General features: G+C 57.0%; 2 protein-coding genes across 3 annotated transcripts in view; both read left to right on the top strand.

Annotated features, from left to right (window-relative positions):
- GRK3 (G protein-coupled receptor kinase 3) overlaps positions 1-6,348 on the top strand; it is a 60,096-nt gene extending 53,748 nt beyond the window's left edge. The window contains exon 21 of the mRNA XM_086855460.1: positions 225-6,348. Coding sequence (XP_086711586.1) covers positions 225-386 — 162 coding nt within the window. The 3' untranslated portion in view covers positions 387-6,348. The remainder of the gene's footprint in view (positions 1-224) is intronic.
- A 1,284-nt stretch (positions 6,349-7,632) lies between these two features.
- Positions 7,633-26,636, top strand: part of MYO18B (myosin XVIIIB) — a 52,981-nt gene continuing 33,977 nt past the window's right edge. For both annotated transcript variants that reach the window (XM_086855905.1, XM_086855904.1), the window contains exons 1-21: positions 7,633-7,705; positions 8,692-8,751; positions 9,318-9,475; positions 9,554-10,801; positions 11,032-11,098; positions 11,221-11,333; positions 11,477-11,653; positions 12,307-12,505; positions 13,152-13,294; positions 14,183-14,283; positions 14,707-14,770; positions 15,999-16,143; positions 19,668-19,832; positions 20,678-20,768; positions 21,006-21,198; positions 21,834-21,914; positions 22,260-22,407; positions 22,540-22,693; positions 23,715-23,898; positions 24,893-25,085; positions 25,564-25,673. In XM_086855905.1, coding sequence (XP_086712031.1) covers positions 8,715-8,751; positions 9,318-9,475; positions 9,554-10,801; positions 11,032-11,098; positions 11,221-11,333; positions 11,477-11,653; positions 12,307-12,505; positions 13,152-13,294; positions 14,183-14,283; positions 14,707-14,770; positions 15,999-16,143; positions 19,668-19,832; positions 20,678-20,768; positions 21,006-21,198; positions 21,834-21,914; positions 22,260-22,407; positions 22,540-22,693; positions 23,715-23,898; positions 24,893-25,085; positions 25,564-25,673 — 3,771 coding nt within the window. In that variant the 5' untranslated portion in view covers positions 7,633-7,705; positions 8,692-8,714. The remainder of the gene's footprint in view (positions 7,706-8,691; positions 8,752-9,317; positions 9,476-9,553; positions 10,802-11,031; positions 11,099-11,220; positions 11,334-11,476; positions 11,654-12,306; positions 12,506-13,151; positions 13,295-14,182; positions 14,284-14,706; positions 14,771-15,998; positions 16,144-19,667; positions 19,833-20,677; positions 20,769-21,005; positions 21,199-21,833; positions 21,915-22,259; positions 22,408-22,539; positions 22,694-23,714; positions 23,899-24,892; positions 25,086-25,563; positions 25,674-26,636) is intronic.

The following is a 26,636-nucleotide window of genomic DNA, read 5'->3' on the forward strand; positions in this document are numbered from 1 at the left end:
CACTGTGGGGAGCTGCTGGAGCTCATGTCTGGAAGGGGGAAGTGCTCAAGTCCTCAAAACATTGTACCAGCCTTCGTTGGGGTGATGGAGAAGCTAAGGGCAATACCCAAAATCGCTAATTCCTTCGGAACAATTAAAATAACTTCCCTAAAGTGCTGTCTGAGAGAGAAGACGCTGTTGGCCGCGTAGGACGAAGTGCCAAACTGCTTCTGTGTCTCTTGCAGAGCGACCCCGAGTTTGTTCAGTGGAAAAAAGAGCTGACAGAGGCTTTCACCGAGGCCCAGAGGTTGCTGCGCCGGGCTCCAAAGTTCCTCAATAAATCCCGCTCCACGGTCGTAGAGCTCTCGAAGCCCCCGCTCAGCCACAGGAACAGCAACGGGCTGTAGGAGACACCGACCACGTTCCCACAGGGAGAGCTGCTTGGTGAACCTGCAGAGTGTCCCAGAATCCTTGTGAACGAATGACTTTGTGCAGTCCTGGGCGCGGGACGCGCTCGGAAGAGGAGGAGTTGGATGTTTACAGCGTGGGGTCACGTCAGGACTCTGTCTCCGGAGTTTGTGCGGACTGGAAGGGTGGCGGGGGTGTCCCTGCCCCCGGCAGCGCTGGAAGTCACCAAGCGGAGAGGCTGCTCCTTGCTCCCACGCGTCCCCACTCCCGGCGGGGCCCGGCTGAGCTCCGTCCCTCTGGAACTACTGATGGAAGGAAGGAAGGAAGAGGCTTTTTCCCCGCCGTGCCCTGGCTCGGCGGCGCCGGGCCGGGGGTGGCGCGGGTGCTGCTGGCCGGGTGACGCTCCCGCGGTGACACCGACGGAGCCGGAGCTGCCGCCTGGCCGTGGTGGGTGCCCCTCACTCTGTCGTGTTGCCGTGTCCTTCCCGACCATTACTGCTGACTTCTCTGATAACCTTGCTCCATACTGCTGATGATCAACAGTGTGACTCTGATGCACTTCAAAGTACTGAATTCTAACTGTCCTGTGGTTTAAATGTTATTGCTACTTCATGGGAGCGTTGAACTCGAATTATTCCCTGGGTTTGCTGTACTCACTAATAGTAGCTACCACCGTTTTGCTTCTTCTACGTATATGCAGTACTATAACTGACACAATAGAGTAATAATTGGTGAAGAGGAATTTATGGTAGCTTCATCTAGTGCTCTGTTGTATAAATTGACTATTTTAGCACAGTTTTTAAAGAGCAGATTCCTTTTGACAAGTTTACAGTGAACATAAAAGACAGTTCTTTTCCATTTCAGGTCAACTGCACTTTTTAAAAAATTAAAAAGAAATTATTCAAATCCAGTGCATTCTAGAGCATGTGCTGGGTTCCGGTGTGTGTGGGTACCTCGGTACGTATCCCGGATCACTCCTCAGTCCTGGGACTCGGGATCCTCCTCTGCTGTACACAGGTGTGTTCCCATAGCATAGAAATCCCCAGAAATCCCCAGAAATTCCCAGTTCCCCCTGGAGCCCGGCCCAGGAGAGGTTCATGCACATATCACAGCTCGGCTTAGGAAAGGATCTCTCATTTTCTGTTCTGAAGAGTTCAAACTGCCCACAGTGAAAGCAGTGTGAGAAAACTGAGCATGGAAGTGACAGAACGAGCTGATGAAATGCCAGGTTTATGTTAATTCCACCTGAGGCACCAGGTGTGTTGGGTGGAAAGTCTCACTGAAGGAAAGATCTAATCCTGAGCTGTCCCACAGCTTCAAGCTGGGCCCTGCCCTGAGTGTTGTGCTGGTTTGTAAGAGAGAGGTCAGGGCTGAACTTAAGCTGTTTTTCCAATTCAGTGACCAGCTTAGAGAAGATTTTTCTTCCCATCTACAGGGGTACAACTCTCACAGTCCCTGAAGACAGTGGAGTTGTGCCTGTGGAAGTGGGAGTAGAAGTTGTGCGTGGTTTCTCGAGCGTGTGTGGCTGTCAGATCACCACGGAGTTCCTTGGAGAAAAGTAGTACAAGTGGCTCTGTTTGCTTCTGCATGAGAGCTGTGTTTGCTGCACAGCTTGTGCAAACCCTGGCTGACCACCTGGGGCTGCTGCAAAGGGAAAATGCATTCTGGAAAATATCCCCTGAGAAAGTGCTTTCTTTCAATGATTTTTTTTTATTTTCTCCCCCCGTTTATTTTCTAAATTATTTTGTGTAAACAGTACCAACCTCTCTGTCATTCCTATTGAGCATCTCAGCTCCTCTGTAAGGAGCAGTGTCAGAGGTCAGTGGTTGATGATCTCGGAGGTTTTTCCAACCTAAAATGATTCCATGATTCTGTGTTTGGTATTTAAAAAGTGTTTGGGATAAAAAATGTCTCATCCCGTTGGCTGTGGTTCAGCTTTCCCTACAATACCATGCAATGCTCGTATTTTTCTCCTTGATTTAGAAAAAAGCCCTCAGATGGTGTTAAAACCTTCTCACAGTTCTTGTGTAACTTGTTTTTACTTTTTTAGTCCCTGCTCAGTTCCATTCTTCTCCTTCAGTTATTTTCCATGGCTGGATTTCACTCTCACTCCCTGTCAGCAGACTCCGGTGCCGATGTCAGTGAGGGGGGAACAGGTCATCAGCTGGGAAACTGTGCCTCAAACCCAGAGATTTTATGTGAAATGAAGGCTGTGTATTGATTTAGGGAAATACATCTATTTTGGAATGTGATGGGATGGCTGAATATCCTCATTATCCTGGTCCTTGCTTGCCCCATCCAGTCTCCAGCGGGAGGGGCAGGAAAAGATTTGGATTTCTTTAGCCAGCTGATTTATTGACAGTTGAAAATAGCTTTATTTTCGTGACTTGTATCTAACTGTGCAGCTAGGGGGGAGGAGAGGTTATCACAGTGACAAACTCCTGAATGAAGGTGGGATCCCAGGAGGAAATGGGGCTCTGTGTGGAAGTGACTGGATGTGCTGGTGCAGAGGGAGAGCTGGAATTGCACTCTCCAAACCAAAAAATCCTGGTTACTGCCCCAGACTGCCCCTTCCTGGTGTAGCAACCAGAGTCTCTGAAGTTTTTGTTTTGGACAGAGATTCCTGGTGGTGTTAATTTGCAGGAGGGTCTTTGGCTGTGTGTTCAGGATCCCTCGTTTATTTGCTAATTATTTTGCAAATTCACAAAACTGTTAAAGGAGCATTTACTGCAGGGTGTTTTTTGTGGGGTTTGTTTTTCAATCCTTCATCCAAGTGTTGGCCATCCACTTCTCCAAGTGTAAATCTTCCTCCTCTTAGTTGTGTTTGAGCCTTTTGTGTTCTTGTCCCCGGTCCAGCAGAGGCTCGGCTGCAGGCTCACGGGTTCTTCCCTGAGTGCTGCTGTGAGAGAAGCTGGAGTAATGCTGGAGTGGATCCAGCTGGGACTGACATTCCTGGTATGTTCCCCCACCCCCCAGCAGGCTTCAAAAAATCTTGGAGCAGGCTAATAATAGCTGGAAGTGTGTCTGGGAAGGGAAGCCTGGCAGGTAGGGAAAGAACAGCTCTGGGGATAGACCTTGGCTTAGTCACATTTGAGTTTTCCTGAATTTCTTGGGGCTGCCCTGAGCAGGTCCAGGAATTGGACTCTGATGATCCTTGTGGGTCCCTTCCAGTTCAGGATATTCCATGGTTCTGTGATTCAGCACCTCCCCTTTAGAAACCCAGTGGAAGATTTTCCTCTCCCAGTTCTATCAAGGGGGAAAGCCCTGAATTGTGAAGGTTGTGTTTGGCTATGAGATAAATCAGGTGTTTGCAGCCCAGTGTGGAGGTGCTGGAAACACTGGTTTGTGCTAAAAAAGGCTAATTTTGGTCATGGTCCTGCCCGTGGTGGCCAGAGGAGCTCTGGGGCTCGATGTTCCCCGAGCAGGAGCAGCCCTGGGGCTGGGGGTGACTCGGCATCGTCATTCCTCGGGTTTACAGTCAGCTGATGAGGAATGAAATCCCTGGAGCTCTGAGTTGCTCTTTCCCTGGCAGCTGGTCAGCTTTAAGACCAGGTTCCTTGATTCCATGTCCATATCCGTGTCCTGCAGCCGTTGGCACGGCGCTGTCACCTCCCAGCACGTGGCAGTGACACGGCCCCTCCGCCTCTGAGGTGTTTGCACCCGAAATATCCCCAGAGGAAGGACTGGTGGAAGTGTACAGTAGACAATAAATAATTCTAGCTGTGTTGATTAATATAAGGAATGAGTCAGTTCTACAAATTAAAGAGGAAAAAAAAAAAAAAATCTGAAAAGCGTATTTTGACAAAGCATAGTATTAATTTTAATATTGTAAAAAAAAAAAAAGGAAAATATCTAAAATATACAGAGAAAATATGTATATCCAAATGTCTGAGGAGTTTCAAGATAATCTACTTTTGTTTCCTGTTGGTTTCTATTCCATGGTGTACATATTGTGTGGATGGAACATTGGCTGTTTTAATACTATTGTTAAATTGTATTTTTATTTTGTGTTAAACTAATCATCACAGACTCAGCTTTATTTTGTTTATGTAAAGGTTGCTATGCTCTGTAGGTATAAACCCGAGAATTCTATTTTAACAGAAAAAGCATTTTATATTATTTATTAAATACATGTTTCTCCAACTTCTTACATTCCACAGAAGTTCTGCTCCTTGTATGTATGGAAGTGGCAGCTCCTTTCAAGCAGGATCAGCCAGCTTTATTCTGTTTTTCATGACAAAGTAGGGACGGATTCCCTGAGGCTGTGCAGCCATTCTCTCCCAGCACAGGGACTCCAGGCTCTGTCAGGACCATCTCAGGTGGCTCCTGAACGCAGAAACACCTGGAAAACTCCTGCAAATCCACCCCTCAGTGGGATATTTCCACATTTCTCCTTTATCCCTCAGCATTCCCAGAGCAAGTGTTTATTCACAGGAGTCTGTGCTGAGTTAAAGAGAATTAATGACCTAAACTGGGGCAAGGAGTCAGCATGGTGTTTGATCCAGCTCAGCCATCAGGGAATTGCAGAGCTGTGAGGGGAAGGAGCGAGCAGAGGGAGAGCCTGGAGCGCTGGACACGGGGCTGGGCTGCAGGAGCCAAAATGTCCTTACAGGAGATGGGTTTGGTGTTTGAGGGAGATCAAAAAAAGCCCTGAGGCAGGAGCAGTGCCTATCCTAGGACAGGACCCTGCAGGGACTGTCCCTCGGGGCTGTGGGGAGGGTGACACCCAGGCAGGACCCCCCTGGCTGTGGTGCCATCCCTCCAGGAGCTGCCTCTGCTGGGCACATCTGGGCACATCTGCAGAGCCAAGCCCAGCACCTCCATCCCCAGTGAGGTACAGAAATAGCCCTAAATTCATCAGGTCACTCAGCTTCCCAAATGTGTTCCAGTTGTGAGCATGGGCTGTGCAGTTTGAGGAATACTCAAGGTATAACATTGTGTGCTCAGAGGTCTGTGCTGGTCAGGGCTGATCCCCGTGGCATTTCTGGGGTGAAGTGTGGCGTTTTCCTGCTGCTGAAGTTCTCACTCAGGGGCTGCCTGGGGCAGGGAGGGATCCTTGTTGTGCTCCCCGGAGCACTCTCTGCCTTCTTTCCCATTTCCCTCTCTGATCCCATGGGATTTTGGGGTGAGCTGTTCCTGGAGGGAAGCAGGGAGCTGGTGGTGGGTGGGACTGTGCCGATGGCATTGTGGCTCTCTAGTGTCACCCCTGGAAAGGTGCCCTGGTGGGGACAGTGCTGAGACCCGTGCTGCTGCCCTGGGGTGTGTCCAGGCAGGGATTTGGCAGAGAACCTGGGGACAGCTGCAGGAAGGTGGCCTTGTCCAGGGCCAGGTTGGTCTGGGTTTGTGTGACACGCTGTGTTTCCAGGCTGGAAAAGGAGATGGGCTGAGGTTTGGGCTGGGAAGAAGCTTTCCTGTTGGTAGCAGGCATCTTCTCCTCAGGGAGAAGGGAGAGAGCAGACAGTGGGTGAGATGGCACAAGAAAATCTGTGTGAAAAACAGAATAAAGCAGGAGCATCCTCGGAGAGGGGATTTGTGAGCACTTCCAGTGCCTCACTCGGTCTTTTAAAACAAAAAGGAGCAGATTCACACGAACAGCTACTCGCGATGAAGGAAACGATCGAAAGAGAACCTGTCCAAAATGTGTAATTAATGGCAAGCAAAGCCAGGATCTGTAAATAACTTTAGATATTGTATCGATGAGATCATTCCTTGTTTTATGTACTTGGCTCTTTCCATATTTATTGTGGGGAGGAGGGTCCCGGTGCCTGTGAGCTGTGGCCTCGCTCCTCACGGACTGTCCCGGAGTTTACAGCCCCGTCGTGGCGGGTGTGCCACACTCGGTTCTTGCCGCCAGTATTTTTTTAACGGATTATTTTGGCACAGCTAAGCTGCTTCTGTGTGTTGGTCAGTACAACTGCTCTCCTACGACCAGACCCCAATAAAAACCGTCCTTTGCGTGTGTGCTGGTGTCTCGTTCTTTCCTTGTCCCCTGTCCCCACACTGAGCGTGAGGCTGTACTGGGATGTGCAGGATGCTGCCAGGACCCTATGCCCTGCTGCCCCATGCACAGGTAAGTCCCTTCCTTCTCCCCAGCTCTGGGCATCCTGTTTTCCAAGGTTTTTTCCTGGTTTTTCCCAGGTTTTTCCGAGGTTTTTCCTGGTTTTTTCCTGGTTTTTTCCTGGTTTTTCCCAGGTTTTTTCCTGTTTTTTCCCAGGTTTTTCCTGGTTTTTCCCAGGTTTTTTCCTGGTTTTTCCCAGGTTTTTCCTGGTTTTTCCCAGGTTTTTTCCCGGTTTTTCCCAGGTTTTTTCCTGGTTTTTCCGAGGTTTTTTCCTGGTTTTTCCGAGGTTTTTCCTGGTTTTTCCGAGGGACACAGCAGCTGTGTCCTGCAGGTGAGACGGTGCCAGGAGGTGTGTGATAGGTGACCAAGAGTGGCTTTCCAGCCAGCAGTGGCTGCAGCACCACCTGGCAAGGACCATGGAAACTGGGATCCATGAACTGGGATTCATGGAATCCCAGGTAGGATTTGGGTTGGTGAGATGCTCAGCCAGCCCTCGGGCTCCAGGCTGACAATCCTGTTTCCTTTTTTTACCACCAGAGCCATTCTGGCTGTGGGTGCCACTGCCCTGGGTTTGTCCCTGGAGCTTTTGGGTCAGATGCAGGCCCAAGAGTGGCTGAGGTGGGGACGTTGCCCCGCTGCAACTGCTGGCCCTGCTGGCCTTGGCCTGAGCTGCTGGCCTGCACCCTGTCTGCCTCTTGGGGACATGGGACACAGGTCCTGCTGGGCCCCGGGGGTCACTCTTTTCCCCATGTGGTCACCACGTGTCCACTCTGCTGCTCCCCTCCCACCTGTCCTGGCCGGGTGCTGACCATGCTGCTGTTGGTGCCAGGGGCTATTTTGAGCTCCGCTCCCAGGTCCTCCTGCAGCTCGGCCCCATCTCAGGGCTGGGGGTGCTCTGGGGACCCCCGTGCTGGGCTCCCAGCCCGGGGTGTCCCCCTGGGGCAGCGCCAGAGCGCTCTGGGTGGGCTGGCACCCGAGCAGAGCGGTTCCCCCATTTCTTTGGGGTGCAGAGGTGCGCCCCGAGGAGGGCACGGGTGACACACGTGTGCACAGGAGCAGGAGCAGGAGGGCCCCGCGCTGCCACCGCCTCTCCCCAGCCGAGGCCCCGGTGCCACCGCCGCGGGTATTTTTAGCAGTGACATGTGTCACCTCAGCTGCCACCGCGGCGGGGGCGGGGGGAGGCGGCCGCTGACCCTCGGGGCGCTCCCGGCGCTGCCGCCGCCGCTCTCGGCTCGCCGGGGTCCCGCAGCCCCCCAGCAGGTACTCGGGGGGTCCGGGGTGGGGGTCGGGGCCCCCCGGGCCGGGAGGGCTGTTTTTAGCTGGGAATGGATGGCGATAGCGGCAGCCCCGGCTCCGGGGGCGGTTTCCAGACGCGGGGCTGTGCTGCGGGAAGGAGCGGCCGGGCAGCGATGGGGACGGGGACGCTGCTCCGTGCCCGGGGCAGGCTGGCGCTGGCTGGGGACCCCGCGGTGGCCACCGGGGTGGCAGCGGGCCCCGGGTGGCGGCAGGAGCGGGTCCCCCCACCTGGGGCCGCATCCAGAGCGGAGGGAGCGGGGCTGGTGGCCGTGGGGCCGGGCCCCGCCGGGGCCACCCTGCTGCTGGCTCAAGGCACGTCCCCTCCGTGCCTCAGTTTCCCCGTGTGCGGGGCAAGGCGCACGCTCCCTCTCCGGCCGGGGAAGGGGTGACAATGCCCTGTCGCTCCGGGCTCTGCGGTGCCACCGGGGCCGGTTCTCCCCGGAGCGCAGAGCCCGGCTGGGGACACGGAGCGGGGGCAGCGCCGGTCCCTGAGGGCACGTGGCGCTCGGGGAAGGCAAGTGACATTCCCAGCCCGCTCCTGGCCGCTCCTGCCCTTTACTGTAGAAGGAGATGCGGCTGCCGGAGAGGCACAGCAGGGCCGGGCGAGCCCCGGCGCGCTCGGTGCATGAATGATCCCGACAGGTGAAGCCGGGCTCAGCCCCAAGCGGGGCACGCACGGGCTCCTGCGGCCACCCAGCCTGGGGCCGCGGGGTCCCACCATCGCCCCCGTGCCACCAACCCTCTGTGCCACCACATCCCCACGCTGCCCTGGTGGCCTCGCCCTCCCCAGCGCCGCCGCCCGTCCCCGGCCACGCTGGGCGAGCTCAGGTGGGCAGTGCCCGGCAAGGTCACGGCGCTGCCGGCCTGGCACAGCTCCGGGGCCAGCAGCAGCCCCTGGCTAACTCTGTCCTCTCTCTCTGCCCGGCGTGTCCCCACGTGTCGCCGCACAGCACCGTCCTGCCTCGCCGCCACCATGGCCATCTCCTCGCGCCTGGCGCTCTGGGAGCAGAAGGAAAGTCTCGCTCCAGGCTGGCACCGCTGGTGTTTCGGGGCTGGGTGCTGGGAGGTGTCACTGCTGCAGCTCCCCGTGCATTTCCTTGCGCTGTGTCCGGCCCCCTGGCTCTGGGTGTTCTGCTCTGAGTGATTTTTGCCTGCCTGGGTGAGCCTGGCAGGAGGCTGCGGGGTTTGATGGTGCTGCTGCTGGAAAAGCTGCGGGAAGCGGGGCTGGTTTTGCCCTGGGGCCCGGCACGGAGGTTCCTGCAGGGCTGCATGTGGCTGCGGTGATGCTGGAGCTGCTTCTCGCCTGGCTGCAGCCGGGACTGTTCCTCCTGTGGCCACCGCAGGGCTGTGGCACAGGGCAGAGCTGGCAGGGCTCTGCTGGGGGCTGCAGCAACCTGAGCGCTTCTCTCTGGGCTTTTCTTCTCGGTGCTTCTGCTCCCACAGCATCCCTGAGCCAGCCTGGTGGTCTCACAGGGGAGCTTGGGCAGTGCCTCAGCCTGAGCAGGGTGCTCAGCCCTGCTGCACTGACAGGCTGTGCTGGCTCCTGCCCCTGTGACCCACCTCTGCTCCCAAAAACAGATTCGTGACGAGGACCGGGGGCCACCCCCGTCTGCCCCCCCCCTGCTGCTGTCGGTCATCCCCGGGGGGTTCATCAAGCAGCTGGTGCGGGAAACCGAGCAGGAGGCCAAGGCGGCACGCAGGAGGAAGGAGAGCAGGGTGGGCACCAAGGACGAGGTGAGTGCTGGGGGTCCCCAGCTGGATGTCCCCAGGTGTCCCCAGGTGTCACAGCAGGCTCCTCTCCTTTGCTTGCAGCCCGTGGGGAAGGACGGCGAGGCCCGAGGAGGGGCGGCCAGCGAGGGGCCACTGCGGAACGGGCTGAAGGCCGAGGGGCAGGGGGACAAGGGGGTCACAGCCCCGGGGGACAAGGGGGTCACAGCCCCGGGGGACAAGGGGGTCACAGCCCCGGGGGACAAGGGGGTCACAGCCCCGGGGGACAAGGGGGTCACAGCCCCGGGCGACAAGGCGGTCACAGCCCCCCCGCACAAGGAGCTGCCCCCTGAGAAGGCTGTGCTGGGCACTGTGCCCAGCAAAACCCCAGCCCCTGCACCAGGCCCAGCAGTGCCTGCCCCCAAACCGGCAGAGACACCCCCCAAAAAAGCAGAAACATCCCCCAAAACAGCAGCATCTGCCCCCAAACTGGCAGAAACACCCCTAAAAAGAGCAGAGACGCCCCACAAACCAGCAGAGACATCCTCAAAACCAGCAGAAACATCCTCCAAAACAGCAGAGGCTTCTTCCAAACCATCAGAGACCACCCCCAAGCCAGCAGAGACCCCTCGGCCAGGGGCTCCCAAGGTGGGAAAGCCATTGTGGCCTGGGAAGAGCCCCAAGGACTCTTTCCTGGGGGGCAGCCCCCCAACTCCAGCCCCTGCACCCAGCCAGGGCCCCCAGCGCAGCAGCAAAGTCCCAGTGAAGGAAGGGGACGTGCCCAAGGGGACAATCCCTGAGAGCACCAAGAAAGAGAAGGGGACAGTCCCTGAGAACACCAAGAAAGAGAAGGGGACAGTCCCTGAAAGCACCAAGAAAGAGAAGGGGACAGTCCCTGAGAGCACCAAGAAAGAGAAGGGGACAGTCCCTGAGAGCACCAAGAAAGAGAAGGGGACACCTCTGAGGCACGAGGGGCCTCCAGCCAAGGTGAAACCCCAGAGGGAGCTGTTGTCAGCCAGGAAAGAGCCAGAGAAGATGAAGAAAGACGTTGGACATGGCAAGAAGGAGCCAAGGGAAATCAAAAAGCCTGAAAAAACCACAGAGGAATCAGAGGGTCCCAAGGGGGAGCCGGGAGGAACCCAAGAGAAGTCCACAGATGTGAAAAAAGAGGTGGGGAAGGAGAAGGAAGATCTGGGAAAGGGTAAAGAGATGCTGAAAGAGAGCAAAGGCACTGGCAAGAGCACAGACAAGGACCAGGCTAAAGAAACGTCGGGAAGGAGCAAAGAGATGAGCAAGAGCATGGAAAAGGACCAGGATAAAGAGGCATCGGGCGAGAGCACGGACAAGGACCAGGTAATGTTCGGGTGTTATCTGGATTTCGGGGCACTGATGCAGTTTTCTGGTTTCATGCAGCTCCCCCCGTTCCCGTGGGCTGGGGCTGGCAGGAAGGCGACCCCGGGCCTGGCTGGGTGGGCAGCAGAGGGGCAGGAGTGTGGGAATGTCCCTGTCCATGGGGCAAAGGCACTTTGTTCAGCTCACTTTTCCTCCTGCTCCTGCCCAACTGCCCTGTCCCCTCCCCACAGGCTGCGAGGGACGTTTGGTACGAAGCAGAGAAGGTCTGGCTGATCCAGCAGGACGGGTTCACACTCGGTAACTCTCCCTCCTCTGCCCTGGCTGAGACGGGGGCAGAGCAGGCTCCGGGTGGGGCCGGGGTTGGGTTTGGCCCCTTGGCATGTCCCCACGCCGGGGACACTCACCAGCCCCTCGTTCAGCCACACAGCTGAAGCCAGACGTGGGGACACGGGAGCTGCCTGCGGGGAGGCTCAGGGTGCGCCGGGACGAGGATGGCACCGTCAGCGAGGTGGACGAGGACAGCGTGCAGAGGGTGAGCCCTTCCCCAGCCCCCGCAGGACAGCGCCCGGGCACAAAGATGCTTCTCCCATCGCCCCGGGCTGGCTGTGCACAAGGTGTCGGGGTGCCAGCGGCTCTGGCATGACAGCAGAGGGGTCTCTGTCTCTCTTCCCGCAGACCAACCCCCCCAGCCTGGACCAGGCCGAGGATCTGGCCGCCCTCATCAGCCTCAATGAGTGCAGCGTCATGAACACCCTGCGGCAGCGCTTCCGTGCCCGCCTGCCCTGCACCTACGCGGGGCCCAGCCTGGTGGCCATCGGCACCGGCCCCACACCCCCCGGCCCCGCCGGCAAGGTGAGAGAAGGGACCTGGGACAGCCGCATCTCCCGTGGGGAGCGGCCACCAACCCTCCTGGGGACACTGGCGGAGAGCGCCGGGCGCGGCGGGGCCGGCAGGTGGCACCGTGGGACCGTCACAGTGCGGGGACAGGCGGGACCGGGGATGCTCAGGGGACATTTGGGACCAGGGTTGCTCAGGGGACATTTGGGACCAGGGATGCTCAGGGGACATTTGGGACCGGGAAATCTCAGGGGACATTTGGGACCGGGAAAACTCAGGGGACATTTGGGACCGGGGAGGCTCGGGGAAATTTTGGGACTGGGGAGGCTCAAGGCACATTTGGGACCGGGGATGCTCAGGGGACATTTGGGACCGGGGATGCTCAGGGGACATTTGGGACCGGGAATACTCTGGAGACATCTGGGACTTGGGATGCTCTGGGGACACTCGGGATCGGGCATGTTTTGGAGGCTGATGCTCCGGAGATTCTGATGGCCAGGAATGCTCTGGGGGTGCTTGGTCTTGGGGCTGGGGGTGCTCTGAGGACTCAGTCACGGGAGGTTCTGCACCCTGGGGAGAAATCTTCACCCTGAGTGTGAATATCTTCAGGATTTTCTCCATGAGAAGTCTGTTTGGGATGTGCTCTGTCACTCTCTCCCTGCCCGCAGGTTCCCAGGGGGAAGCGGGATAACCTTCCCCCGCACATCTGCTCGCTGGCACACAGAGCCTACAGGAATCTGCTGATGCAGCGGCAGGACCAGGCCATTGTGCCCCTGGGGCACAGCGGGGCCGGCAGGACCCGGTGCTGCCAGAGCGCTCTGGAGTACCTGGTGGGCATGGCAGGCAGCCTGGAGGGCCGGGTCTCAGGTAGGGGCAGGGTCCCGGGGATGGGCAGGGGTCTCAGGGATGGGCAGGGTCCCAGGGATGGGCAGGGTCTCAGGTATGGGCAGGGTCCCAGGTATGGGCAGGGTCCCAGGGATGGCAGCAGCTGCTCGGTGCTGGGCAGAGGCAGCACACACAGCCTGTGCAGGCTCGGGGCACACAGACACACCAATCCTGTCCTGATCTCTGCCCTCTGGGGTGGCTCCTGAGCAGCCGGTGTGGCCGCGAGTGCCATGTCCCCGTCCCAGGCTCAGCAGATTCGCTGCTTTGATAAACAGCGGCAGGGAATTACTGGGAATTACTGGGATGACCCCAGTGCTTGGGGCAGCGCTTTCCCACCCGCTCGGGTTACCGGGCTGCTGCTCGGTCGGCAGCGGCTTCAGAGGGCAGGGCTGGATTTCGGAGCTCTCTTGGGTACACTGTGCTCTTGCAAAGGGTTCAGGGACAGTCTGTGACGGTCTGGGCAGGCTGGCACATCCTTTTCCTGTCGGTGTGGGACACTGACCCCATGCCCAGCCAGCTCCCCAGTGCTGGGACAGACCCCGGCAGGAGCAGGCAGAGGTGAGGCAGGAGGTGACACCTCCTCCAGAGCTGCAGGGCGGCTCAGGGGGCTCTGATGGTGGTTTTGCAGTGGAGAAGATCCAGGCGATGTTCACGGTCCTGGGAGCCTTCGGGTCGGTGACCACCAGCCACAGCAGCAGCTCCACGCGCTTCTCCATGGTCCTGTCGCTGGATTTCAGTGCCACTGGCCAGGTCACTGCCGCTCACCTCCAGGTACCTGTCACCTGTGAGATGGCAGGGCTGGAAATGCTTGGGTGGGGATGAGCCACCCCTGTGCTGCCAGGCTGGGAATGAGGAGCGATGCTCGGCTCCCTGCTCTGCTCCCTGCTCCTCCTAAACCCAACCAGCCCCTGAGCAGAAGCTCTGCCAGCAGCATGGCAGGGTCCCCCAGCCTGTCCCCACGAGCTCGGAGCAGTGCCGGGATGAAATGGTGATGAGGAAATGTATAATTTAACATTTCATTAGTAGCACCTCACGGCCGCCTGGAGCTGAGTCTCAGAGGGCTTTTATCACCGTCAGGGCTCTTATCAAAGGCTCTTTAATCAGAGCTGCCCGTGCTCCTGGGCCTTGTCTGAGGAAGGAGAAGGCTGGAGCCTTGTCAGCTCCTGGGGAGCACCAGGGCTTCCCACTGCTGTCCCTGCTCTGCCCAGGGCACCCACGGGGAGCTGGTGGCCCTGTGCAGCTGTCCTTGTGCAGGAGTGGCACTGTCCCCATTAGTGCCACCAGAACCATCCTGGCATGTCCATGGGATGGGGACCCCCTGCTCTGCAGATTCACTGCTGGCTCCAGTGCTGAACACCTTTGGCAAGGTTGGAGCTGAGCTGGGCTCGTCTTGAGCCCAGGCAATGACTTATCCCAATCCTGCAGCATCTTTGCTGGGGCCATGGCACTGCCCAGACCTCTGGAAGCTCACAGGGACCGTGGGTGTTGCTTTCACACGCTGAAGTGCTGCCCCTTGATGCCTGGATCATGATTCAGCTCTTGCTTGCACAGCCCTGGGTGGGAGGAGCAGCCCCCAAACCCTGCAAGGAGAGATCCAGCCCCTCCTTGGCAGCTCCCAGGAGCATCTCCCCATCTCCCTGACCCCTTTTCCCTCCCCAGACATTGCTGCTGGAGAGGGCCCGTGTTGCCCAGCAGCCTGAAGGAGAGAGCAGCTTCAACATCTTCCCACTGCTGCTGGCAGGGCTGGATGTGGCAGAGAGGTGGGTGTGAGGATTCCCCATGCTTTATACCCAAATTCCCTCCAGCAATGGGGTTTTGAGACCTCCTGATAGAGACACCCCAAGAGATTGTGAGAGTAATTGCATTAATGGGGCTGCAGAGATCTTTCTGCACATACAGAGATTTTCTATGAAGTGAGGCCATTTCCTGGTTTTTGCCCCTCCACTAAAGCTGAAATTGGGGTGATAAATGAGACAGAGATCCCTTTCCCTGTCACTTCTGGTTCTCCCCAGGCTGTGTCCCCAGGAGAAGGCTCCTGGGGCAGCAGCTCATGTCCCTGTGTGGGGCAGTGCTGTGGTGGCCTGTCCCTTCCAGGTCCCTCAGGTGGTGCTGTGAAGGTGGCTGGGGGTGCTGAGGGCAGGCAAGGAGGGAGCCTGACTCTCGTTTTTTGTGACTACTCCCAGGACGATGCTGCACCTGCACCAGGTGGCTGAGAGCAATTCCTTTGGGATCAAACCTTTCACAAAGGTAGGGAGAGGGACATGCTGGAGTCTTGTGCCCACTGAGGATGGCTTGGAGTCCCTGGTTGCTGGGTGACTCGTGATGATGCCACTGTACTGGGAGCCTGGAGGGGAGGAAGGGAATATTGGGATGTGAAGAAGGATCTGCCCAAACAGCCCCCCCAGCACCCCTCTGACAGCCACAGGGGAGCTGCACAGGGGCTGCCCTGCCTGGGATGTCTGCTTGGGTTTCACACATGCCACAGGCACCTTGGGACCAGATCCTGCCGCTCCAGCATCACCTACCCCTGATATTCCCCTGCTGCAGCAACTCCCAGCAGCAAGAGCATCCTTTGGGTAGCCCAGAATGTGAATTTTAGGGGTTAAAGCTCCACAGCTGATTCCCACCTCCAGCCCCTCATTAGTCTGAGCTGTCTGCAGAGCCCCAGCAGATTGTCCACGAGCCAAAGCACTGGGATGAATTGCAGCAATTTGCAGTTACATCATCTATTGATGAATCCAATATTCCATCTTCATTAGGAAGCTCCTGCTCCACTTCAGCATCCAAAGGAATTGGCTGCTGGAGCAGCAGCTCCAGGGAGGGCACAGAGAGGTCCTCACCTTGCTGGTGCAGCAAACCTGGGTTCAGAGGTGGGGTTTTACCCTCCTGTCAGAGCTCTGATTTCTGGGGCTTTGCCATCCCAGCATGGAGGTTTTTCCCTGGTCCCTGCTGAGGTGGGGTGCTGCCTGCTGGAGCTGGCTGCTGGCCCCACAGAGCAGCCCCAGCTCAGGGACTGCAGGAGGGGGTGTCCGTGGTGGGAGGTGGCAGGTGAGGTCCTGCTGGTGGCCAGGAGCTGCTCAGCTCTGGGCAGGTGTGTTTGGTGAGGAGTGAGGGGACAGGGCTGGATGGGCAACCTGGGCTGTGGAAGGTGTCCCTGCCACGGCAGGGGCTTGGAAGGACACGAGCTTTAAGGTCCCTTCCAACCCAAAGCACCTGATGATTCCATGATATAAAACATCCATCCCCAGCTGCTGCTCTGTAGACACTCATGAAGTGGGAACTGTATGACAAGGTGATGTACCCAGCTTGCTCCTAACACCGGGCACCAGAGGAACCTGCCAGTGGCTTCTCCACTTGGTCCCAATTTTCTGAGGGTGCCTTGCTGTGTTTCCTTGCTGTCCTGATGGTTTTACTCTCCTGTCGGGCACAGTGCCCAGCAGAGGCAGTGACATCCTCTGGCTCTGTCCCCCTGCAGCCCGAGGACAAGCAGAGAGCTGCGGTGGCCTTCTCCCAGCTCCGGGCTGCCATGGGCACGCTGGGCATCACCGCAGAGGAGCAGGCGGCCGTGTGGCGCATCCTGGCTGGAATCTACCACCTGGGAGCTGCTGGAGCCTGCAAAGGTGAGGGGAATCCTGCCTCTGCTCCTTGTCTCTGTGCTTGGAGCGGGGAGGAGCGTGTCCTGGCAGGGATCAGTGTTTGGGGGTGTGCAGGGATGATGCCCATCCCAAGGCTGCTCTGTTTGTGGTGGCTCCAAGTTCTTCCTTGCTCTTCCTCTGTGGTGGGATGTGGGATGTTGGTGTCCTGCTCCGTGGGGGCTTCTGGAGCAGGTCTGTCCTTGCCACATGTGGCTGGGTGTGCTGGGTGTCACCTCATGCCAGCTCCTCATGAAGGACTGGGGTAGGTGACTCCTTTGTTGGCACGTTGTCCCCAGTGACACCATGAAGGGACAGCTTTGGGTAGCACTAATTTCATCATCTCTTGAGTGTCTACCACAGTAACTGAATTATAATAGGCTGAGTCTGGATGAAGATTGTATTTATAGAGACTTTGTTAATATGGACGAGCAGAAATTGCCTTATCCCTTACAAATGATTTTAGGACATGCTCTAACCCATTTTAGAGGCAGCCACATTGATTTACACACTTCAATTTGTGAGGGCTGCATAAAGACTTCCATAAACTAAGCCACAGACATTTATAAATGTCTCTGCAACACGCCATAACACATCTTATGGTAATTTATGCCATTAATCATTCATTAATTATTTTAAAAGGATAGATGCTGTCAGGACTTACAGTGAGTTCTCTTTTCTCCTTCTTTCTGGTGTTCTCTTTCCTCGTCTCCATCTACCTTAATGCCCTTCCAGCTTTTATAGATGACCCTGTGCTCTCAGGCTGATGAGGGTCATAAGGCTCTTGGCCAAAAAAATTTGAAAGTCCTTCTGCCCTGTGTGTTTCCAGCAGAGCAGATTTTGGAGACGTGTCTCAGTTTGGGAGTGCCCAGCTCAAGGGCAAGCGGAGGGATGGTCATGGGGAGTTTTGCTTTGCTCAGACTTCCTGCCCATTCTGCCCTGAGCCCTCTGTAAATCAGTCTGGGAGGGAATGGAATGCTGTATCCAACAAATCCTGCTCCATTCTTTGATCAGGAACGGGAGTAGCGGATCCAGGCAGGGCTGCAGCTCCGAGCACACTCTGGTGTGGGATTAACAAGCAGAGCATGTCTCAGTGTCGCTCACTCTGGTATTGATTCCCCCACCGTGTGTCAACAAAAGGCGAGAAATGAAAGGAAATATGGATAAAAAATGGATCAAAGCCGGGTGGAGCCAAAGTCTCAGTGGGGGCGACGACCCTTTTAATGTGGTTAAACCTGTCTCCCGATAGCCATCTCTTCCCTTCCCCTTTCATGCCCTTTGATGTTGTGTATTCCAAATCCTCTCCTTGAAATCTCGCTGAAGGGAGCCTCGGCACTGCTTTTCCAGGGCATTCAGGAGCTCAGCCGGGCGCCTCCTCCATCCCCATCCACAGCCACAGCCCTGGCACGTGTAAAATGAGCCCCGGTGTGGGCTAAAGGCACCTTCCTCCTTTCTCTCCTCACCCATTCAGTTTGTGCAGGAATAAACCAGGAGGGAACAGCACCACCTCTCCCTGGCTGGGGGTGGAAAATGCATTTACAGCTATAAAAACGCTGAGAAGAAAAGGTTGAATTTCAAAAGCTCGTTCTGCTTTCTCCCGGTGTCAGCCCTTCCTGCTGCCTTTGAAACGTATTAGAGCAGCTCTTTTATTAGGAAAGCAGCCTGGCAGCTGGAGGCCAGCGGGGCACCCTGGGCACCATTCACCTGAGTGCTCCAGTCCCTTTGTGGGCTGCAGAAAATCCCCTGGTTTAATTTATTTGCTGCCCCTGTAAGCAGAAGGGAGGTTTGGGGCGCAGCGGGGCTGGCGTGTGGCTCGCTCCCATGCTGTCCTTTTGCTGGCTGATATCAGAATAAAGCATTGTGGCTCCCAGCTCCCTCTGGCCTTCCCAGCACGCTCCTGTAATGGAGGTGGCTGCCATTCCAACCCTCCTGGTGCTGCCACAGATGTGTCAGGAGTCACTCCAAACCCCCTGGCACAGCGAGGCCGCTGCAAATACAGCCTGGTGAACTCCTTTGGATGGAGGAAAACCACAGGGCAGGAGGGCTGGAACCTGCTGCTCAGGTGGAGAACACTGAGCTGCCCCAAACCCCGAAGAGTTCAGGGGCAGCAGGAGGGACAGGAGCACCCAGACAGCTAGGGGGGAATTTTGGGGTCAGTGAGACCACCAGCAATAGCCCAGGGTGAGTTCTTGAGCTGCATGGGGGCTGCTGTGGTCCACCCCTGTGGCATCACCAGGAAATCGGGCACTGAGCAGTTTGGAAATGGGCTGGGGCTGCAGCAAGAGAGGCTGAGCTGCCCCTGTGAGTGCTGACCCAGTGTTTTCCTTCTGCTTCTCTTAAATATTACCTGGGTCGAAGTCATTCCCTTCAGGTGTTAAAGTCAGCGAATTTTCCATGGTCACATCACACTCAGGAGAGCCATGGGGAGCTGCTGCTGGTTATAGATTATGGAGGGTAAAATGGTGCCAGGGCTGAGTGGACCCTCTTGTTTGTCCCAGGGATGCTGGAGAGGGCAGTGTGGGATGCTGGAGAGGGCAGTGTGGGATGCAGGAGAGGGCACTGTGGGATGCCAGACAGCTCTGTGCAGCCCTGGCCTTCCAGCCCCTCCAACTGCCTGGCAGGCAGAGCTTTTGTGTCTGACAAGAATCAGCCTCTGTCCAGCTAACTCAGATAGGAACAAGTGAAAACAGAATAAATCAAAGCCTAGAGTGTTGAGGCAATTCCTCTGCCTGCTCCAGCACAGCCCTTGATGTTGGAGTCCTTCAGTCAGCATAGAAAATACTGGGAAAGGATCAAAGGGGAAGGGAGAAGGGGGTTGACTCTCATCGGTGTGCTGTGAAGCACTCCCAGCCCTCCAGCCCTGCTTTGTGCATCCCCTCGGCCAGGAGTGGGTGCCCCATGGAGCTTCTCAGGATGTGGCCTCCTCTCACTCTCCATCCCACACCCTCTCCCCTGCCACCAGCCACCAGCTGTGTTTTAAGGGCCCATTTTAGCTGCAAGCTCCTCATCTACCACCCAAAAGTGCCACCCTGAGGTGTCTGGGTGACTTTGGCTGCTCCCATTTGTGCTCACCCTCCGTGTTTCTGAGCTGTGCCGACCTCCTGCCTCCAGGGCACCTTTCTGCTCTGGGTTTGTAAAAGGATTAATCCTGCAGATTACTCCCCTATTGATTTTAATCATTAAGCTGGAGTCGTTATCACCAGATGTGAGCGATGTGTGCTGGTGGGGAGGAACTGCTGCTCCCGGCTGGAGGGACAGCAAACCCTGCGGGGACCCTGAAAGGTGATCCCGGATTTCGAGGGATTGCTTCCTAATCCCATCAGCTCCCACCAGCACATCTGCTGCTTTGCTCGGCTCAAGAGCCTGAAACACTGATGCCGTGTGGCTCGCCTGCTCCCCGGCTCGCCTTGGACCATTTTGATTTTGGGGGTGCGCGAGGGAGGGCGCGGGAGCGTTTTGGTGATGCTGAGGCAGGGCTGGCCCTGGCTGAGCCCCCCTGTGCCTCTCCCCAGTTGGCAGGAAGCAGTTCCTGAGGTTTGAGAGTGCCAGCCGTGCTGCCGAGGTGCTGGGCTGTGATGTGGAGGAGCTCAGCACTGCCGTCTTCAAGCACCACCTGAGGCACATCCTGGCACAGGTGACAGCCCGGGGCCAGCCCCAAGCAGAGGAGAGCCAGCCAGGTACCGGGATACCCCATTTTCTCTTTATTTCCAGAGGGAGAGGGAATGGTGAGGGAAACTGTCTTGTTCTTCTTAGGCTGTGAATCCCATTTAGGTGTGTTAATATTAATACAATCATTAACTGTGCTCTGTCGCGTCGCTGCCCTCTGCTCTCCTCGCTGCCCCTGCCTGACCCTCCTTAGGGACACGTGAAATCAGGTGAATTCAGATAAGTGATGTGGCTCAAGTGCTGTGAGAGCTCTGCCTGGAAAAATGGGGGAAATTCCCCAACTCCAGAATCAGAGCTGAGCTGGTCTTGTGCTCTGAGCACCTGCAAGGAGATCTGGATCAGGGATTGTGCTGCTGAGCCACCATAAACCTTAAATTATTGTAGGGATCTAATTTGTGGAGGCAGCTCCAGCATGTGTGAGGTGGGAGGGTGAGATGTTGCCTGGATTTCAGGTCAACCCTCCCACACTCCTTAAAAGTTGGACTTGATGATCTTGGAGGTCTTTTCCAACCTTGATGATTCCACGATGCTCAGCAGTGGAATTCCAGCTAGGCCCTGTAAGTTATCTTTAAAATAACTAAAATAAACTTAAAAAAAAATAATAAAATGGTAGAAGCAAGAGCCTGAGGAAGTGACCTTTGACATGGCAATAAACCCATGTGGGGCAGGAGAGGAACTGAAGGCAGGAGAGGAGATGTGCAGGAGCGATGCTGTGAAGTCATGTGGGTTCTCCTGAGCCACAATCCAGGGAATCTTGGGTCCCACCTCAGCTCTGAGCAGGCTGAACTTGGCTGGAAATAACCACATTGCCTGTTCTTCCCTTCCCTGTGTCCTGCTCTCCCCTTCCCCGTGCCAGAGCCGAAGATGACGGGAGCGGAGTGCGTGCAGGGAATGGCCTCGGGGCTCTACGAGGAGCTCTTTGCTGCCGTGGTCTCGCTCATCAACAGGTACCAAAGAGCTGCTGGGCACTGGGGCTGGGGGTGGCAGCCCCTTCTCCAGGGCATGGAGCAGGTGACAGATTCCTGCTGGGAAAACAGGGAGTTGTGTGACAAACTTTATGTGGGGACGGCACTGGCACTTGGCACGCTCGTGTCCCGCGCCCCTGTGTCACGGGCACCGCGAGGGCCTGGCTGGCACTCTGCTGCCCGTGGATAAATCCTGGTGGTGTGTGCGGCTCTCCCCAGGTCCTTCTCCTCCCAGCACCTTTCCATGGCCTCCATCGCCGTGGTGGACAGCCCTGGCTTCCAGAGCCCACGGCAGCAGCGGAGTGAGCGGGCGGCCACCTTCGAGGAGCTGTGCCACAACTACGTCCAGGAGAGGCTGCAGGGACTCTTCTACGAGAAAACCTTCCTGAGGGAGATGGAGAGGTACAGAGAGGTGAGGAGCAGGGGCTGGGAGCAGCTCCCAGCACCTGGGAGTGGGGCTGCCTTTGTCCCCAAGGGTCCCTGTGTCGTGCTCTGGTGTGAGTGAGTACCTCATGGGCTTTACTGGGAGGGCTGCAGCAGAACTTGGGGGGATCCTGCATGGACCTGCCTCTCTTGTCACCCCCTGCCTCAGTTCTGAATCCTCTTGGCTATTTCTGATGTGGCAGAGATGCTCTCTTGGCATCTCTGTGGAAGCTGCCATGGCAGGGGGGTTGGGATGAGATGATTTTAAGGTCCCTCCCAACCCAAACCATTCTGGAATTCTATTACATACTTGCTCCAGCTCAGGAGAATTTGTGCCTTTCTCTTGGCACAGCTGACTTTTTCCTCAGGTGATGAATAATAGCAAATAGAAAGGAAAATGATAAATTATTGCAGAAATAAGCTGCTGAGAAACCTACAGGCAGAGATGAACTTATTATAGGCTTGAAGGAGTTACCATAATGCCTCTAGCCTGGGGAAAATAGCTGAATTCCTAGGCTTTAACACACACATCATCGAGTAAGGATAGATGTGCCCTTCCCTAGTGATGAAGACTTCCAGATGCCATCCCATGACTGAAACAAACTTTTAAATGATGTTTTCCAGGAAAATGTTGAGGTGTCTTTTGATCTTCCAGAGCGCTCTCCAATGGCCACGCTGTCCATCATTGACCTGAGCTGCTCCCAGGTACCCTGTCCCCTCTGCATCCTGCTGCTCTGAGCAGTGAGGGCTCCAGAGGCAGAGTTGGACCTTATGGAGCATCCCAGAACAATCTGAGCTGTTACAGGGGTGGGGCACAGCATCCACCAGGACCTTTTTGGCTGTTTAAAATACAAGGGCCCTCCCTGATCAAGCTCTCCATCACCCCTTCCAGCCTGGGGTGATGAGCTCCTCTGGGACACTGTCACTGCTGAGGGTGATGTGGGGAGGGTCTGCTCTGGGGTAGGGGGCACAGCTGGGCGGTGGGAGCAGGCTGGAGGGAGCAGAGCAGGATGGCGTGGCTGTGGCTGGAGCCCTCGTGTCCCTCGGCAGCCGCAGGTGCTCCCGGGCAGCGCCGGGGCCGCTCGCCGGGGGCTGCTGTGGATCCTGGATGAGGAGGTGCTGATCCCAGGCTCCGGGGATGGCACTGCCTTCGAGCGCCTCTGCTCCTACTTCGCCACCAAGGGACCAGACCAGGAGGGTGAGTTCGGCTCGGCTTGGCTGCCCAGCCTCTGGCAGCAACATTTGGCTTTGGGAGTTTGGGAGATGCAGATGATAAACCCCTCACTGGGCTTTTCTCTGGGCTGTTCCTGGGGTGCTGTCACCGCCACAGGGCACCTGCGCAGGTGTGAGCAGACGCTGCACTTCGAGATCTGCCACCAGCTGGGCACGGCCCCCGTGCGCTACGACCTCACGGGCTGGGTCAGCAAGGCCAAGTTCAACCTCTCGGCCCAGAATGCCATCCAGGTGCTGCAGAATTCCACAGTGTAAGTGCCACGAGGTGCCACAGTGCCGCAGGGGACCCCTGTGCCCGTGGGATGGGGTTGAGGATGGCCCAGCTCCAGAGACAGAGGCTGGTGTGGAGCATCCCTTGTGTGAACTAGGGGGAATGGTTTCCCACTGCCAAAGGACAGTGTTAGGTGGGATTCTGGGGAGAATTTCCTGGCTGTGAGGGTGGTGAGGCCCTGGCACAGAGAAGCTGTGGCTGTCCCGTGCCTGGAATTGTCCAAGGCCAGGTCAGACAGGGCTTGGAGCAGCCTGGGCTGGTGGAAGGTGTCCAAGGCCAGGTCAGACAGGGCTTGGAGCAGCCTGGGCTGGTGGAAGGTGTCCAAGGCCAGGTCAGACAGGGCTTGGAGCAGCCTGGGCTGCTGGAAGGTGTCCAAGGCCAGGTCAGACAGGGCTTGGAGCAGCCTGGGCTGGTGGAAGGTGTCCCTGCCCATGGGGGTCCAGCACAGGTCAGAGCTGTGAGGCTTCACCAGCAGCTGCCCAGGTTTTCCCACTGCTTTGAGCAGCCTTGCAAACTAAATTGGAACTGAAAGGGAACTGAAGTGCTGCAGGTGTCTGTGCACACAGGGGGATTTTAACCTTCCGCTTGCATACTCCTGGCTCATTTGGTTTGGGCTTCAACCTAGCGAAGCTTTAACAGCAGCGACCAGCTCCATGCTTAGACCAGAGAGGATGGAGTGGGTAGGGGGGTCCCAGCATCCCGCTCCACTCCACAGAGCGGCACCAGTTTGGAATCTGGGGCTCTGGGTGTGAAGCTGGGAAGCTGAGCGGGCCCTGTGTGTGTGTGTGTGTGTGTGTGTCTCTGTGTGTGTGTGTGTGTGTGTGTGTGTCTCTGTGTGTGTGTGTGGGTGTGGGTGTGTGGGTGTGTGTGTGGGTGTATGTGTGTGGGTGTGTGTGTGTGTGTGTGTGTGTGTGTGTGTGGGTGTGTGTGTGTGGGTGTGTGTGTGTGGGTGTGTGTGTGTGTGTGTGTGTGTGTGTGTGTGTGTGTCCGTGTCCCGGCAGGCCCGCGGTTCGGGAGCTGCTGAGGCCGCGGGCCGGGGCTCCGCTGTCCTGCCGCGGCCTGGCCGGCCTGGAGGGCCGCTCCCAGGCCGCCCTGCACCGCAACGCCTGCCTCAGGAAAACCTTCGCCAGCAGCTTCGCCGCCCTGAGGAAGAGGTCGGTGTGTGCCCAGATCAAGCTGCAGGCGGTGAGTGCCGGCACCGGGAGGCTGTGGCTGCGGGGCGGGGGGTGTGAGGTTGTGGCACAGAGCACCGGGACCCCAGGCTGGGACCCTGCCTTGGGAGCACTCCCTCAGCCCGGAGATCACACCCAGCACTGACCTGTCCCCACTGCGGCTGTGGCCATCGGGAGTGCTGCGCTGGCCTGGCCAGCCAGACTGTCACACAGGGAGAGCCACCCTGGCAAGATCAGGCATGGATCACACATGAATCACAGACGGATCACAGACCGATCACACATGGGTCACACATGGATCACACATGGATCACACACATGGATCACACACGGATCACACATGGGTCACACATGGATCATGTACAGATCACACACAGATCACACGCATGGATCACACACATATCACACTCAGATCACACACAGATCATATACAGATCATACACAGATCACACACAGATCACACACATCACACAGATCACACACGGATCACACACAGATCACACACATATCACACTCAGATCACACTCAGATTACACAAACACATTGCTGCTTTAATCCTCTTAAGTGCTCAGACAGTAACCGGCCCTCGCTGCTGGGCATGTGCCAGGCTCCTGCTGCTCTCACACTGAATTAAGTGTCCCAGCTCTCTTGGGGAGATGAGGCTCAGGCTCTACTGATTCCATGACCAGCCCGTTTTGGGGTCTTCCCTGGCAAACCCCCTCCCCAGCATCCCTCAACCACGTTGATCTTTAATCCTTGCAATCCAAGCCATTCCATGATTATGAATCCTGGTGAATTTTCTGGCCATCACCTGAACACATGGGGCATTAGGAGGAAGGGTCCTGCTCACCACCTGCATTCACCCCTCTGACTGATGCTGTTCCCAACTCGGAGCTGACTCCTCCACCTGCCCAGACACCCTGCAGGTGCACAGGGAGCATCTCCCACTGCCAGCACGTGCTGACCCTTTGTCCCCTCCATCCCCTCTGACCTCTGCTGCCCTCCAGGATGCCCTCACCAACCTTCTCCGACGGTCCCAGCTGCACTTTGTCCACTGCCTCCTGCCAGGGATGGGCCAGGAAGGGCCAGTTCCTCGGCCCCCGGCGCCGCCGGACGCAGCCCCACAGCTGGATGTGGTGGCCCTGAGGACACAGCTGGAGGGGACCCAGCTCCTGGATGCCCTGCGCCTCCACCGTGTTGGTATGTCCAGACCCTGCCCTGGCCCATGCCCAACCCACCTGCTGCTCCCTGCCCCTTCCAGCCTTTGCTCATTACCTGTGTCTCACCAGCAGGCAAGGAATCCCCTCCTTCTGAAATTCCCCATTCAGAAATTCTCTTCAATTTTTATTCCTGCTCTTTGCAGGGGTTCTGAGACCCTCTCATGCCTGAGCTCTGTGGCCACAACCACGGCCCACGCCATGGGGAGAGGGAGCTGTGCAGGAGTCCCAGGGACATGTCCTGTGTGACACGAGGTGCTGGGCTGGCATCTGGCCACCTCAAACTCATCTCAGTGCCCTCTCCCTGCCCTCACTGCAGGGCTTTCTCTCTCATGGCAGCTCCCCATGTCCCCTCCACCCCCAGTGGCCTTTGCTGTGCACAGGATGGCCCAGCAGGTCCCTCCCCAGCGTGCCAGTGCTCTGGGGCTGGTGCAGCCCCCAACACCCCTGTGTGCCCCCAGGGTACTCGGATCGACTGCTCCTCACCCAGTTCCGCAGACGCTTCCAGGTGCTGGCTCCGGAGGTGATGAAGAGGCACAGCTCTGCCTACGAGGTGCCAGATGAGAGCAAGGTGTGTGCTGGGCTGGGGGGCACGAGCTGAGACCCCCAGTGGGGCTGGGATGATGCCAGAGCTATCCCAGCAGGACAGGGCACCAACTGAGGGCAGGATGTGGGTGTTACTGTTGGCCCAGCAGAACAGTCCCTCTCCCTGGCTCACCCAAAACCTGGGACTGAGGACAAGCCAGGCAACATTCCCAGAGACCCAAAAGAGATTCCACTGTGGAATCTTCTGTGGTCTGGGCATCACCTGCAGCCCAGGGTGACTCCTCACCTCACCTCACCCCATGATGGTGAAAGCCAAAAGAGCTCAGGAAGGAATCTGGACCTGTGCCAGTTTTATTTGTTTCCTAGTAAATCTGTAGCAAAACCAGGGCAAAGCCATGCCTGGAATAAGGCTATGGATGAGCCACGAAGAGCTGAGAGCAGCTGAATTAAAGCTGGGCACGTGCTGTGTTGTGCAAACTGCAGCCAGCATGGGCAAAGGCAGTTAAGACCTCGGGATTTAATAAGACAAGTCTGACAATTGGGAAAGGTCAATATTGCTATGAAATGCTGTCAGAGGCAGAGGGTGCCTTGTCAGCAGCATGTAAGCAGGGGATTTGGAAAATCCCATCCTCCCCGGAGCTTGCTGCCACGAGGGTTTGTTAGCTGGGAAATGCTTCCCAGGACATGGCGTTAACCCAGAGCAGGTGAGAGGCTTGTCAGCTGTGAGGGGACAGTGCAGCAAGAGCTGGCCCTGTGCTTGTGCTGGGATGGGGCTGCACAACCCTACACCAGTCCCAGCAGTGCCACCAGAACAGCCACAGCACTGGTGCTTCCTCACCCTGGCACGGTGTTTCAGGCTCTGTGATCCATATCCTCATTCCCTGCTGTTCTCCATCCCCTCATTGCACTGGTGAGGCCAGGGGTGCGATTCTGCTGCTCCTGGGCCCGTGGTGGAATATTCCTTCTGTGGATTTGCCCTTTGGGGAGG

Source organism: Cyanistes caeruleus, chromosome 18 (assembly GCF_971803275.1).
Source record: "Cyanistes caeruleus chromosome 18, bCyaCae1.hap1.1, whole genome shotgun sequence".
Lineage (NCBI taxonomy): Eukaryota > Metazoa > Chordata > Aves > Passeriformes > Paridae > Cyanistes > Cyanistes caeruleus.